Source organism: Chiloscyllium plagiosum, unplaced genomic scaffold, assembly GCF_037043375.1.
Source record: "Chiloscyllium plagiosum isolate Xiang-an unplaced genomic scaffold, Cpla_swu_hap1 HiC_scaffold_9, whole genome shotgun sequence".
NCBI lineage: Eukaryota > Metazoa > Chordata > Chondrichthyes > Orectolobiformes > Hemiscylliidae > Chiloscyllium > Chiloscyllium plagiosum.
In genome coordinates, this window is record NW_028270147.1 from 13,116,547 (window position 1) to 13,132,064 (window position 15,518).

The 15,518-nt window shown below is 43.9% G+C and overlaps 1 protein-coding gene across 1 annotated transcript in view; it reads right to left on the reverse strand.

Annotated features, from left to right (window-relative positions):
- Window positions 1-15,518, reverse strand: part of miga1 (mitoguardin 1) — a 118,280-nt gene that overhangs the window by 20,738 nt on the left and 82,024 nt on the right. Inside the window, exons 10-12 of the mRNA XM_087990411.1 lie at window positions 10,943-11,015; window positions 9,345-9,431; window positions 6,216-6,314 (exon numbers count right to left, since the gene is read on the reverse strand). Coding sequence (XP_087846537.1) covers window positions 6,216-6,314; window positions 9,345-9,431; window positions 10,943-11,015 — 259 coding nt within the window. The remainder of the gene's footprint in view (window positions 1-6,215; window positions 6,315-9,344; window positions 9,432-10,942; window positions 11,016-15,518) is intronic.

Genomic DNA, 15,518 nt, shown 5'->3' on the forward strand with positions numbered 1-15,518 from the left:
TGCCCCCTCAATGGGGCAGATACTGTACAGCTTTCTAGCAGTCCCAACAGTGCCAGAGCCCCACAGTGGCCATTGCCGGGACTGCAGCCAGGTGGCCTGATGAAATCCTGAAGTAATTCAGGTGTGGGATGGCTTTGGGCACCTTAAGGTGAGGGAGTGGGGGAAAGAGGTAATGACAGGGATAGATTTTAAATTACATACAGGAAGGAAGGGAGTACCATCTTCTAGGGTGTAATCATCTCAATGCGAAGGGCATGCACCCATAGAACCTTTCCTTTGTGCCATTTAAAAAACATAAGTCGCCCACTGCTGACAAAGCAAGACTTTATGGTGTGGACAGCATAGCATTGAGGTAAACTGAGCTTTCAACCAGCCCAGTTGGTGTTTCATTATTCATGATTTCAGCCCTGTATTATGGTGGTCAGCTGAACTTTGGTGGAAAGTTGGTGTGATGAATACCATCCCGTTTTTTACATAACCCAACACAGAAAACATATCCAGAAGCCCTGCCCTGCCCTGCCCTGATTTGCCTTACCAAAATACAACACCTCACATTTATCTAAATTAAACACCACCTGCCACTCCTTGGCCCATCTGATCAAGGTCCCATTGTAAACTGAGATGACCTTCTTCATTGTTCACTACACAACCAATTTTGGTGTCATTTACAAATGTACTAACTGTACCTCCTATCACTCCCATTCCAATCTGGAGCTGATCCAACATGGCCATATTCCAAAGGAGTTGACTTAGATCGGTCTTGAAATGTTAATTGTTTTTCTCTCCACGCGCAGATGCTGCTAGACTTGCTGAGTTTCTCTGGCACTTCCTGCTTCCATTCAAATAATGAAGCTCTCTTCCTCCCTCTACAAGGACAAGGGATGAATGCAGATTTCTCCAGCTTTCTCATTTCCCCTCCCCCCACCTTATCTCAGTCTCAACCCTTGGACTCAGCACCACTTTCTTGGTCTGCAATCTTCTTTCCGACTTCTCCGCCCCCACCCCCTCTCCGGCCTATCACCCTCACCTTAACCTCCTTCCACCTATCGCATTCCCAATGCCCCTCCCCCAAGTCCCTCCTCCCTACCTTTTATCTTAGCCTGCTTGACACACCCTCCTCATTCCTGAAGAAGGGCTTATGCCCGAAACGTCGATTCTCCTGCTCCTTGGATGCTGCCTGACCTGCTGCGCTTTTCCAGCAACACATTTTTCAGCTCCATTCAAATAATCACAAGATAGGTTTAAATGACTTTGGACAATCTTGAGCCTGTCCCTTCCTGAACAGGACTTCTACAGTCTGCCCATCAAAGCTAAAGACATCCATGTCAACAGGGAGACAATTCCTAATGAACAGCATGTTCAGTCAGTGGAGCATAGATGGTGCAATTAACTCAAAACACCAGCTGAATACTCGGGGTGCAGACTCAAACCTCACCAGGATAGCTGATTAAATTAGAATTCAATAAAAATCTGGATGACTACATCCATTGCCAAGTGTTAAAAACACCCATCTGGTTCAGTAATGCCCTTTAGATAAGATATACAGCTACATGTGACTTCCAACCCACTGCAAGGTGGTTGACTCTAAACTGCCCTCTGAAATGGCCCTAGCAAGCCACCCAGTCCAAAGGATAATTTGGCAGGGGCAATAAAGGCTGGCCTGTCATGATGAGTGAATTAAAAAAAAAGTTTCTGCTTACACCATGGTTTAAAAGTAGCAAAGTTAGGTCAACTAAATATGACAGGACAGACGTATGTTGCTGTCTTGTTCTAGAATATTTCCTTCTGAGCTCTTCTATTCCTAGCCAAGACAGAGCTTCCATGACAGAAATTTGGATAACTCAATACATCCACACTCGAATGAGTTTCCCAGATGTCTCAGCAAGTGAAGACAGTGCATAGCTGACCGCGTAGTCAAGAGGCTCATTCAGCTAATCATCGCTAGACTGCAGTCGAGGTGTGGCAATTGGTCTCAGTATCCCCAGGACAGAAAGTGAACTTGGGCCTTTTTCTGGATTTCTAGCCAAAATTACCCTGTTGGTTGCGCGCACACACGTGGTCATCAGCTAAAGATTAGCCCACACTCCAGTGTCATGAACATGGGCAGAATTTCACAGGGATCTGAACGATGTAGGCTCAGGCGTGGCATGTGACAGAATCATGTGAGGCGTATGTTAATGTCAGGAGCGACTTGCTGCATCTTTTAGATAAGTTCCAAGGCGAGATACTTGCTGGGAAGTGCTGGTTTGTCTATTCAGGGTGGGGTTATTGCATGTTTATGATCTTATTTACTGCATATCTAATCTCATCAATATGCAGCCTCCCACCCTAATGTTTGCCACGAGTTGACTATTCGCACAGAATTCTCGACAGAGAAGTCTGGGGGGGCGCGGTGGGGAATCCTGGCGGTGTCAGCTCACTGCTGGCTGTGACCAGCCTATGTGTTACATGGCAACTCAGGGCACGATCTAGTGATACCAGCGGTACTCACTCTTTGCTGACAGACATCCTCTTGGCACCTCTCCAATGAACTTGGGAAGCCCAGATTTGCATTACAACTGCAAGGCTACTGCAAGGACACACAGGGTCAGGGACTCAACTCACACTTTGGACCAGGCTGCATCTCAGGGCTGCTTGCTTACTGTCTTAGTGCTTGCTCACTTAGTGCCTACCTGGGTGCTCATAGCATCATCAACTTGCCCTGCCTTCTCATGCCAGGCATGTTGGCTCATTGACACTTCAGCTCTTTTGTGCTGAAACATAGACAGACTGTCTAGTCCGTAGGGATCTCTCCAGAGTTAGGGGGAGTGGAGGGGAACACCAAGATCTCAATCTAACACCGCAGCACGTGCCAACTGCTCGTGCGGTAAACACATGGCACGTCCATTCAACCAAGTGACCATGTTGGAATCTGGTTGGAGGCTAGTCCTTTGTCCAGTCCAGCTGGAACCGGGGTTTGTAGGTCAGGAGCTGTCCCAGTACTGTCACGCATGGGTACAGTCTAGGGGCTTGGCCACGGTTTGCTCGGGCCAACCATGGTCAGGGATTATGTACAGGGAGTAGGCAACAGTCAGTTATTGGTTAGTGAATTACTGCAGTATAGCCTGAACACCCTGGGGCAATGTGCTCTGCACAAACAGAGCAGGCAATGAAGCAACGGGCTGGATTCTGAGGAACTGGGGGAATGGGAACAGTTTCCCACATCAAACTCCATTTGCCAAATCTCTACTTACTCACTAGACTTCTTGAATGGACTTCTGAAATTTTAAACTTGATGCTGATCTCGCTCTTTGTGCATCTTCTCTGCAGCCATAACATTGTATTCCTCGCTCTGTTCTATTACCCTTTATCTTTGCATGGCATGATCGGCCTGTACTGCATGCAAAACAAAACTTTTCACTGTACCTCGGTACATGTGACAAGACTAAGTCAAATCAAAACTCAAATCAACCTCGCTCCATCCCTTTCTAACCTCCTCATGTCCATTTCATAACTTATTTTTCTACCTATCTTTGTGTCATCAACAAATTTATCAACCATACCTTTGGTCCCTTCATCCAGGTAATTTGTATAAAGTGACAAAGGTTGAGGCTCCAGCCCTGATCCCTGAGACAAACCACTCATTACTTCTTGACGATCAGAAAAGACAGATTTTTGCCCACTCCTGATTGCAAGCCACCCACCATACCTTCCCCTTTATCCACAGCAGACATTGGCAAAATCCAATATATTGTTTAAACACAATCTCCTTTTCAACAAAATCATGCTGATCCTGCCAGGTTATGTAGAAGTTTACTGAGTGCCCAGCTATAACTTTAATAATAGCTTCTAACATTTTCCCTTTGACAAATAGCAAGCTACCAGGCCTGAAAGATCCTATTTTCTGCTTCTTTTCATTGATGGATTATTTTTCTATCTGATGGAACCTAACCTGAATCAAGGGAATTTTCGGAAAATTAGAGCCAATGCATCAAATAACTGACTAGCCACAAATTTTAAAATAGGAACAGGAGTAGGCCATTCAGCCCATTGAGCTTTATCCACCATTCAATAAGAATATGGTCTCCATAAACCTGCCTCTTGCTTATATTCCTGATGAAGGAGTTATGCCTGAAATGTCAATTCTCCTGCTCCTTGGATGCTGCCTGACCGACTGTGCTTTTCCAGCATGACACTCTCAACTCTAATCTCTAGCATCTGCAGTCCTCACTTTCCCCTTTGGCTTATGTCCCTCAATATCTTTGCTTAACAAAAATTTAAGTATCTCATTTTAAAATTAACTGCTGCCATTTGTGGAATAGAGTTCCAAACATCTACCCACTTTGTGCGTAAAAGTGCCCCCGAACATCTCTCCTGAATAGCCTGGCCCTATGTTTCCAACTATGCCTCTAGTTCTAGAATCCACGACCAGTGGAAATAATTTATCTTTATCTACCCTCTCTTTTCCTTGTAATATCGTGAAGACTTCAATCAATTCACCCCTGAATCTTCTGAATTGTAAATAAAACGGGCAAAATTTCATAGAATCCCTGCAGTGTGGAAACAGGCCATTTGGCCCAACAAGTCCACACTAACCCTTCGAAGAGTAACCCACCAGACCCATTCCCCTACCACTCTACATTTATCCCTGACTAATACACTTAACCTACACGCCACTGAACGCTATAGGCAATCTAGCATGGCCAATTCACCTAAACTGCACACTTTGTGATTGTGGGAGGAAACCGGATCATCAGGAGGAAACCCACGCAGACAGCCGCCTGAGGGTAGAAGTGAACCCAGGTCCCTGGCACTGTGAGGCAGCAGTGCTAACCACTGAGCCATCGTGCCACATTCTCTCTTCATAACTTAATCTCTGAGTCCAGGTATCATTCTTGCAAACTTACATTGTACTCTCTCCAAGGTGGATAAAACTTCCATAAGGTATGGTGCCTACATCTATTCACAGTTCTCCAAGTGGGGTCTAACCAAGGTTTTATATAGAGGCAGCATAACCTCTTCATTCTTATACTCCAATGCTCTTGATATAAAGGCCAATATTCCGTTAGCCTTTCTGATTACTTTCTGCACCTGTTCATCAGAACCTGGGGATTTTTTAGCCCACAGCTCCAACAATTTACTCAGGACCAATTCCCTGTGTAGTTTTCTTGAGATCCTCGCTTCCTTCCATCTCCCGGTTTAAAGCTCTTTCTAGGATGTTTCTTGGATCCTCCACTGCAAAATCCAACCCAAAATACCTGCTCAATTCATCTGCAAATCTTCTGATTTTCAATTATTAATTCCTCAGGCTCACTTTTTTTTCAGGACAACATTCACCTGAATAACTATATTTTTAAAATGTGTACAGAAACATTTACTATCTGTTTTGATATTTCTAGCTTGCTTTCTCTCATACTCTAATCTTGCCTTGCTTATTAACCTTATCGTCATTCTTTACTGTTTTGATATTCTGCCTAATCATCTGACCTTTCAGCCATCTTTGCACAATTATTTGCTATTTATTTTTAACTTCTATCTTTAACTTGTTTAATTAATCATGGTCCTCCTTTTGAATTTTTTCTTTCTGCTTAGAATACATTTATTCAATGTATTCTGAAATATTGTATCTACTAAATCTAATCCCTTAATCTAATTTATCAGTTCATTTTAGCTAGTCCTACACCGGGCCTTTTTATGATGCAAGAAGCATTCATGATATGGTTCAACAGACTAATAACTAGCTGTTAATGTTTCCCCCACTATTCGTCTAAAGGGGTAGGAAGTGTACGTGTGAATATCTGAAGCCAGCAACAATTTAGCTTTGTTATGTCAACAGTCACGGTGCAGTTGCAGGCTCTAGTCACTAGATGGCCTTGTGGGGTGAGCTACTGAAGTTTCTCAAAACTCTTGATGGTAACACGTTTGAATTAATAATTGACCATGAATAACGTCATGCACAAATTAGAGAGGGAAATATGTTGTTTTCTATTTTAACTAGTGGCAGTATTTATGAAAAGGGTTGTAGGCTTTGTGACAATTCTATTGATGGTACCCTTCTCAACATGAAATACATGAAATTCTGTTCAAACCCCATTTTTTGCCAAACAAATGATGACTGTGCACATGGCTTAATTTCAGCTGGAGGACTTTGACCATACAGGTTGGATGTTCACTCTTTAGTATTTTTTCACACTGCACCCACCAGCCCAGCCTTTTCAGGTACTTGACAGACTCACCCCTCGAGCTGCTAGCTCTCGCTGAGTCATCTCCCAGTGATCAGTTTGCTGCAGAAAATACATCATATCTTCATAGACGGCCTCAAACCTTTTTGGATTCTAGAGAAGTCAGGAAAAGCACTTATGTCAATCCTCACCATTTTGAATTTGTACAATATTTTTCCATCTTTTGTGGGGGCCACAATTATCCTGACCCCCCCTGAAAATTTCCAAAGCTAGGCCAGGACACCCAGAGGTCAATCTTGACTTTGTGCGATAATGTAAAACCGTCAATAGCAAACTGCTGAATTGACCTCACAGAAGCACAGGATGGTTACAGTACAGAATGAGACTATTCAGCTTATTACACAACTGATTGCCCTCTACCAGGACAACTCTCCAGTGGGCCAGCCAGAAAGAAAAAGGAAAGTTAATGTTATTTCTTGAGATTTGGCGGTTGCTGGTTGTGCCAATGCTTATTGCCCATCTCGAAATGCCCTTGAACTGGGTGACTTGTTTGGCCTTTTTTTCTTATTCAGTCATGGACATGGGTGTTGCTGGCTGGACCAGCATTTATTATCCATCCATAGCTGCCCTTCAGAAGGTGGGGAGGGGGGGGAGGGGGGGGGGGAGCTGCCTTCTTGAACCAATTCAACCCGTGTGCTGTAGGCAGACCCAGAGGCCTGTAGGGAGGGAATTCCAGGCTTTTGACTCAGTGACACAGCAATATATTCCTAAGTCGGGATGGTGCATGGCTTGGAGGGGAATTTGCAAGGGAGTGATGTTCCCATGTATCTGCTGCCCTTGTGGTCATGGGTTTGAAAGGTGCTGCCAGAGGATCTTTGGTGAATTTCTGCAGTGCATCTACACACTGCTGCTACTGAGCATCGGAGGTGGAGGGAGTGGATGTTTGTGGATGTGGTGCCAGTTAAGTGAATTGCTTTATCCTGAATGGTGTCAACTTCTTGAGTGTTGTTAAAGCTACACTCATCCACACAAATGGATCACATTCCATCACACTCCTGACTTGCATCTAATAGAGGCTTTGGGGAGTTAGTAGATGAGTTATTTAATGCAGGATTCCGAGCCGTTGATCTGCCCTTGTAACTACCATGACTGTACGACTAGTTCAGTTTATGGTCAATGGTGACCTTATGATAGTGGGGCATTCAGTGATGGGAACTGAAATTCAAGGTGTGACAGTTAGATTGTCAGTTATCAGAGCTGGTTATTGCCTGGCATTTATGTGGCACCTACATTACATTTCAGAAGGCAATTAAGAGTCAACTGACGTAGATATGAAGTCACATGTCAGCCCGATCAGGTAAGGATAGCAGATTTCCTTCCTGAAATGACATTACAACAATGAAGTCCTGATTGGCTTAATGGCAGTAAGAGAAAAGCACTAGCAGCAGAAAGCTTTGGGAGAGCACTTTAAGAAACCAAGTTAGAAAACAAAGTGTTAGCAATTTGCTTATGGGTTTCAGAAAGAGATATTAATTGAAAACAAAAAGTTTGTTGAATGAATGCAGAGTTTTGCTGAAAACTAACCAATTACCTCCACTGGACAACAAACTTTAAAGAGGAAACTGGGTGACCCTTCGCTGAGGGTTCTGTATGTGTAAGATTTGTTGCTGAAAGATAAAAGGTTGAGTTTTTATTTCTTATAATTAGCTCTTGTGCACTGTATCATAGTTACTTCTATTTTCCTTTCGTGTATATAAACTTTGATGTTCTTTTGTTTAAAATGCATTTGCAGCTTCTTGTAACTTGAACATCACAGTAAACAAATTACAAAAATATCCCTGATGATCTATCACGTTTCACTCTGGGATTAGGCTTTTTTAATTCACTCATGGGATGTGGGTGCCGTCAGCTGGACATTTATTGCTTGTCCCTAGTTGCCCCTTGAGAAGATGGTGGTGACCTGCCTTCTTAACCTGCTGCTGTCCATGCACTGCAATATATTTCCAAATCAGGATGGTGCATAGAACATAGAACATAGAAAAATACAGCGCAGTACAGGCCCTTTGCCCTCGATGTTGCGCCAATCCAAGCCCACATAACCTACACTAGCCCACTATCCTCCATATACCTATCCAATGCCCGTTTAAATGCCCATAAAGAGGGAGAGTCCACCACTGCTACTGGCAGGGCATTCTATGAACTCACGACTCGCTGAGTAAAGAATCTACCCCTAACATCTGTCCTATACCTACCACCCCTTAATTTAAAGCTATGCCCCCTTGTAATAGCTGACTCCATACGTGGAAAAAGGTTCTCATGGTCAACCCTATCTAAACCCCTAATCATCTTGGAGGGGAATTTGCGATGGTGATGTTCCCAAGTATCTGCTCCCCTTGTCCTTCTAGATGGTTGTGTGTCTAAGAATCTTTTGAGAATTTCTGCACTGTTTTGTAGATGGTACATGCTACTGAGCACTGATGTTGGAGGGAGTGGATGTTTGTGGATCTGGTGTCCAGAACTTTCATCAGCTAGGATCATAACAATCATAAGAAAGCTGATAAGAGAACTGTGAAGATTTGGAGCAGGGAAAATGAGAGTGACAATAAAGGGATTGTGAATGGTTAAAGCGAGTGTGTGGATAATGCAATAGAGAGGATAGTGGTGTTGTCAGTGTGGATACTGGGAGCACAGATAATGGGAGTGTGGATGATGGTCTGTCAATATAATAGAATTGCTATGCTGGATTTGCATAGATAGTCGGATTGCTAATGATAGAAAGATGTGAAAATTAGGAGCTTGTATAATGTATTCCAAAAGATGGGAAAAAAAGGATAATGGCAAAATATGCAAAACGTGAACATAAATAATTGTACTTTGAATAATTATTCTGAATTATAATTATACCATGTACCAAAACCTCTCACAAAAATCACTCTCCCATTAATTTGTCATTATCTTATAAACAGGGCCCATTACTGTTCATTTTAATAAGACAAGCGACAAAAATAGAGGATGATGAAGGAACAAAATCAAGGAAAAGGCAGGAAAATGGTGATGAAAATAATCGGATCAGCCATGATCTCGCCGAATGGCGGAGCAGACTTGATGGGCTGAATGGCCTACTGCTCCTCCTATGTCTTATGGCCTAACCAGCAAAAGCTACACAGCTCAGAACTCCCATACCTTATGTGCTTTTGTCATAATCGCGGACAGAACCTTCTTTCCCACTTCTGCGAAAAACCTTCTATTAATTACATCGGAAAGAATTATCTGCAAAGGTGGAGAAATTAGTGTGAAATTATGCTTCAAACTTAGCTAGGGTGTTGCTGATAGTTTAGGCTATCTGTTCTCTTTGAGCTCAGCTCAGCCTTAACACTGCATCCTCAAAATCACTCCAGGATTTGAATCCACTTGAATCTGCTTTCACCACCAATTCAGATAGTCTACTTAAGACTGCAACAATCCTTTCAGCCCAGTCCCTAGTTGCATTGAGGAAGTGATGTATTGTCAGAGATAGTTCGTAGAATACCTACAGTGTGGAAACAAGGCCATTCGGCCCAACAGGTCCACACCGCCCTCTGAAGAGCAACCCACCCAAACCACTCCCCTACCCTATTACTCTACATTTCCCCTGACTAATGCACTTAACCTACACACAATGAGCAATTTAGTTTGGCCAATTTACCCAACCTGCACATCCTTGGACTATGGGAGGAAACTGCAGCACATAGAGAAAACCCATGCAGACATGGGGAGAATGTGCAAACTCCATAAAGACAGTTGCCTGAGGCTGGAATCGAATCCAGGTCCCTCACGCTGTGAGGCAGCAGTGCTAACCACCGAATCACGATGCTGTTAAATATTAATTCCATGGCACAAGTTAAAACAGAGTCCTGACTTCCTTTCCCCTTCAAGAAACAGACATGCCCACATCTTGAAATAAAAGTGATCCATATTCTTTTGATGGGATATCTGAAGTGTAGAAATAGGTTTCTGTATTTGCTTATGTAATAACAGCCAGTCCACTTCAATATAGTGAATTGGTTGACATGTGTCAGTCTTGACTTGATGACACTAATTTTGTCTCTGAATTGGCAGATATACCTTGGCAGACTCTGAGTAGGGCTCTACTTGCCAATCTCTCCAATGCCAGCAGGAAGAAGCCTTCATCGGCCCTAAATTGACCAAATAAAGGTCACATTTGGTCTAAGGTTGGGCAGGTTAAGTGCCACCTTCACCAGAGCTGGTGGCAGTGACAACCAGTGACAACAGGAAAGCAATCCATCCTCTGCCATCCCACTCGGTTTTACTCCAAACCCCTACCCACCTCCTGGTACGCTCCCTGGAACCTCACAAAATCCCTGTTAAAAAATCGTACAGCACAAAGTCCAGCAGGAGATCATTAAAAATTCTGCTCTGGTCCCATTTAAATCTATGTCATTTAGTTACCAACCCTATGGGTAGCCAAAGAGTTTCTCACCAGTCGCTTTTTCACAATTCCTCAGAATTTTGAACATCTCTAGTTTCTACTTCTCTACCTAGAACAGAACAATCCCCAAGTTCTTTTGTCACTCTATATAACTGCAGTCGCTCATTACTGGTACCATGCTGCATTGGTACCTTGCCTGCAGCCTCTTCAGGGTCTTGGTAATCATCCCAAAGTATAGAGTCCAGAATTGGCCATAACTCTCAAACTGAGGCCTAACCAGTAATTTATAATCCATGGCTCAGACATATTCATGCTCATGTGTGAATCAACAACTGAGTTCTGAAAATATTACCTGGAAAGCTTGACGCACACAGTGCACCTTGGCAAGAAAATCAATGTCCCCAACACATTCCAGCAACTCGGTCCTTTTAGACAAAACATAAGGTGAAAACAAAGATTAAGACTCATTGTTTTGTTAAAAATCCTCATGAACAGACCTGGATTGTAGAACAGCTTTCAGTTTGAGGCAATATGTTAACGACTGGACATTGGTACTACAGAAATTCATGAAGGCTCCTTAGACTGGACTTTGCAATCCATCTCTCTCGCTGATTTTGCTGGGGTCTAAAACCTAAAACTTTGGTCATTTGACCCAATATTTCTTTATCTTAGTGCCGAATTGGTTTGAAAACTCTTCCGTGAGGCTGCTTTCCCATTATTAAAGCCATTTCACAAATGTAAACTGCTGTCTTCTCTTTGGTAACATGGCAATGAGTTAGCTATTTTAACAAAGAGTTGATCTGTTGGCCTTTAATTCAAGGGATTTTCAGGACAGGAATAAAGAAAAGATAGAACATAGAGCAGTACAGCGCAGGAACAGGTTCTTGAGGTGCAGCAGATACAGGGCAACACTAAAACCTGCAATTTGCTCTGCAAGCCAATCGCCATCTTAACATAGAACATAGAACAATACAGCACAGAACAGGCCCTTCGGCCCACGATGTTGTGCCGAACATTTGTCCTAGCTTAAGCACCCATCCATGTACCTATCCAATTGGCACTTAATGTTCGCCAATGATTCTGACTCTGCCACTCCCACAGGCAGCGCATTCCATGCCCCCACCGCTCTCTGGGTAAAGAACCTACCCCTGACATCTCCCCTATACCTTCCACCCTTCACCTTAAATTTATGTCCCCTTGTAACACTCTGTTGTACCCAGGGAAAAAGTTTCTGATTGTCTACTCTATCTATTCCCCTGATCATCTTATACACCTCTATCAAGTCACCCCTCATCCTTCTCCGTTCCAACGAGAAAAGGCCGAGCACTCTCAACCTATCCTCGTATGACCTATTCTCCATTCCAGGCAACATCCTGGTAAATCTTCTCTGCATCCTCTCCAAAGCTTCCACATCTTTCCTAAAGTGAGGCGACCAGAACTGCACACAGTACTCCAAATGTGGCCTAACCAAGGTCCTGTACAGCTGTAACATCACTTCACGACTCTTGAATTCAATCCCTCTGCTAATGAACGCTAATATACCATAGGCCTTCTTACAAGCTCTATCCACCTGAGTGGCAACTTTCAAAGATCTATGAACATAGACCCCAAGATCCCTCTGCTCCTCCACCTTACTAAGAACCCTACCGTTAACCCTGTATTCCACATTCTTATTTGTCCTTCCAAAATGGACAACCTCACACTTGGCAGGGTTGAACTCCATCTGCCACTCCTCAGCCTAGCTCTGCATCATATCTAAGTCTCTTTGCAGCCAACAACAGCCCTCCTTACTATCCACAACTCCACCAATCTTCGTATCATCTGCAAATTTACTGACCCACCCTTCGGCTCCCTCTTCCAAGTCATTAATAAAAATTACAAACAGCAGACGACCCAGAACTGATCCCTGCGAAACTCCACTTGTAACTGGGCTCCAGGCTGAATATTTACCATCTACCACTACTCTCTGACTTCGACCGGTTAGCCAGTTTTCTATCCAACTGGCCAAATTTTCCTCTATCCCATGCCTCCTGACTTTCTGCATAAGCCTACCATGGGGAACCTTATCAAATGCCTTACTAAAATCCATGTATACTACACCTACTGCTCTACCCTCATCCACATGCTTGGTTACCTCCTCAAAGAATTCAATAAGACTTGTAAGGCAAGACGTACCCTTCACAAATCCGTGCTGGCTGTCCCTAATCAAGCAGTGTCTTTCCAGATACTCATAAATCCTATCTCTCAGTACCCTTTCCATTACTTTGCCTACCATCGAAGTAAGACTAACTGGCCTGTAATTCCCGGGGTTATCCCTATTCTCTTTTTTGAACAGGGGCACAACATTCGCCACTCTCCAGTTCCCTGGTACCACCCCTGTTGACAGTGAAGACGAAAAGATCATTGCCAACGGCTCTGCAATTTCCTCTCTTGCTTCCCACATAATCCTAGGATAAATCCCGTCAGGCCCGGGGGACTTGTCTATCCTCAAGTTATTCAAAATGTCCAACACATCTTCCTTCCTAACAAGTATCTCCTCGAGCTTACCAGTCCATTTCACACTCTCCTCTTCAACAATACGGTCCCTCTCGTTTGTAAATACTGAAGAAACGTACTCATTCAAGACCTCACTTATCTGTTCCGACTCAATACACAGTCTCCCACTACTGTCCTTGATCGGACCTACCCTCGTTCTCGTCATTCTCATGTTTCTCACATACGCATAAAATGCCTTGGGGTTATCCTTGATCCTATCCGCCAAAGATTTTTCATGCCCTCTCTTAGCTCTCCTAATCCCTTTCTTCAGCTCCCTTCTGGCAATCCTGTATCCCTCCAATACTCTGTCTGAACCTTGTTTCCTCAACCTTATGTAAGCCCCCTTCTTCCTCTTTACAAGACATTCAACCTCCCTCATCAACCAAGATTTCCTCACACGACCATCTCTTTCCTGCCTGACAGGTACATACATATCAAGGACACGTCGTATCTGTTCCTTGAAAAAGTTCCACATTTCCACGACATCCTTCCCTGACAGCCTATGCTCCCAACTTATGCTCCTCAGATCCTGTCTTACAGCATCGTATTTACCCTTCCCCCAATTGTAAAACCCACCCTGTTGCACGCACCTATCTCTCTCCATAACCAAGGTGAAAGTCACAGAATTGTGGTCACCATCACCTAAATGTTCACCCACTAACAAACCCATCACTTGTCCCGGTTCGTTACCAAGTACCAAATCCAATATGGCCTCCCCTCTGGTCGGGCAATATACATACTGAGTTAGAAAAGCTTCCTGTACACACTGCACAAACACCGCCCCATCCAATCTACTTGATCTAAACTTGACTTGAAATATATTGCTGTTGCTTCACTGTCGCTGAGTCAGAATCCTAGATGTCCGTCTTGGAATATTGTGTACAATTCTGGTCTCCTTCCTATCGGAAGGATGCTGTGAAGCTTGAAAGGGTTCAGAAAAGATTTACAAGGATATTGCCAGGGTTGGAGGATCTGAGCTACAGGGAGAGGCTGAATAGACTAGGGCTGTTTTTCCTGGAATGTCAGAGGCTGAGGGGTAACCTTACAGAGGTTTCATAAGGGGGATGGATAGGGTAAATACACAAGGTCTTTTCCCTGGGTTGGGGGAACCCAGAAATAGAGGACATAAGTTAAGGTGAGAGGGGAAAGATTTAAGAGGGACCTAAGGGGTAACATTTTTTCACTGAGGGTGGAACGCGTATGGAATGAGCTGCCAGAGGATGTGGAGGAGGCTGGTACAATTACAATATTTAGAAGGCATTTGGATGGGTATATGAATAGAAAGGATATAAATGGATAGGGACAAATGCTGGCAAATTGGACTATCTGGTCAGCATAAATGAGTTGGACTGAAAGGCCTGTGTCTGTGCTGTACATCTCTATGACTCTATAACATCGTAGATCAACCTAAAGCATACAGATTTCACTGGTTCAAAGGAAAGTTCACCACCAGCTTCTCAAGGGCACTACAAATTGGCAATAAACACTCCGATTACCCCTGATGTGGAGGAGCTGGTGCTAGACTGGGATGGACAAAGTTAAAAATCACACAACACCAGGTTACAGTCCAACAAGTTTATTTGGAGGCATGAGCTTTCAGAGCACGGCTTCATCAACCACCTGATGAAGAAGCAGCACTTTGAAAGCTCGTGCCTCCAAACAAACCTGTTGGACTGTAACCTGATGTTGTGTGATTTTTAGCTCCCATTACCACCAGTGCGAACTCATTCTTAACCTGCACAAGATTTTATTCTACTTTCGCAATTAATTCCCTTTCTTACCTCAAGTTGGATTTTGCAGCCCACAGGGAGTGGGACAGAAATCACGGGCCAGTGCTACCCCTGGCCTATGTCCCCACCTGAGCTTGACTGTGTATGTGAGGTCACTGCAAGTTTTATGCACTGCATCCAGGTCACAGGGTAGACTGCCAGCTGTCTGCTCACATGCCTTGCAAGTGTGGGTCTGGAAAGCCTCCTGGTCCCCTATGGATATTGGATATTGCCCCTACTTTCCACATCTACCACCGAAGCTGCCCTCTCAATGTTGTCCTTTTTTTTGTGGGTTCCCAGATCATATTCACTTCCTGTACAACTACCTGCTGCCTGACCTGCTGCATTTTTCCAGCACTACAGTTTTTCACTCTGATCTCCAACACCTGCAGATCTCACTTTTTCCTTGTGTCTGCTTCAGCCCTAACAAATGTGCCTTTTAAGAGGTGCAGGCTCCCTTGATGTGCCACTGGAACCTTCGCTACCCACTTCTCCTCCTTGTTGATTCTACAGCCACAGACTCTGCAGTGCAAGCAGAGGGTATGCTGCCTGCACTTCTGTCAATGGGCATTGGTAAAATAAGCATCATGGCCCAGGGACCTGTCATCGTGTCATAGCGATGTA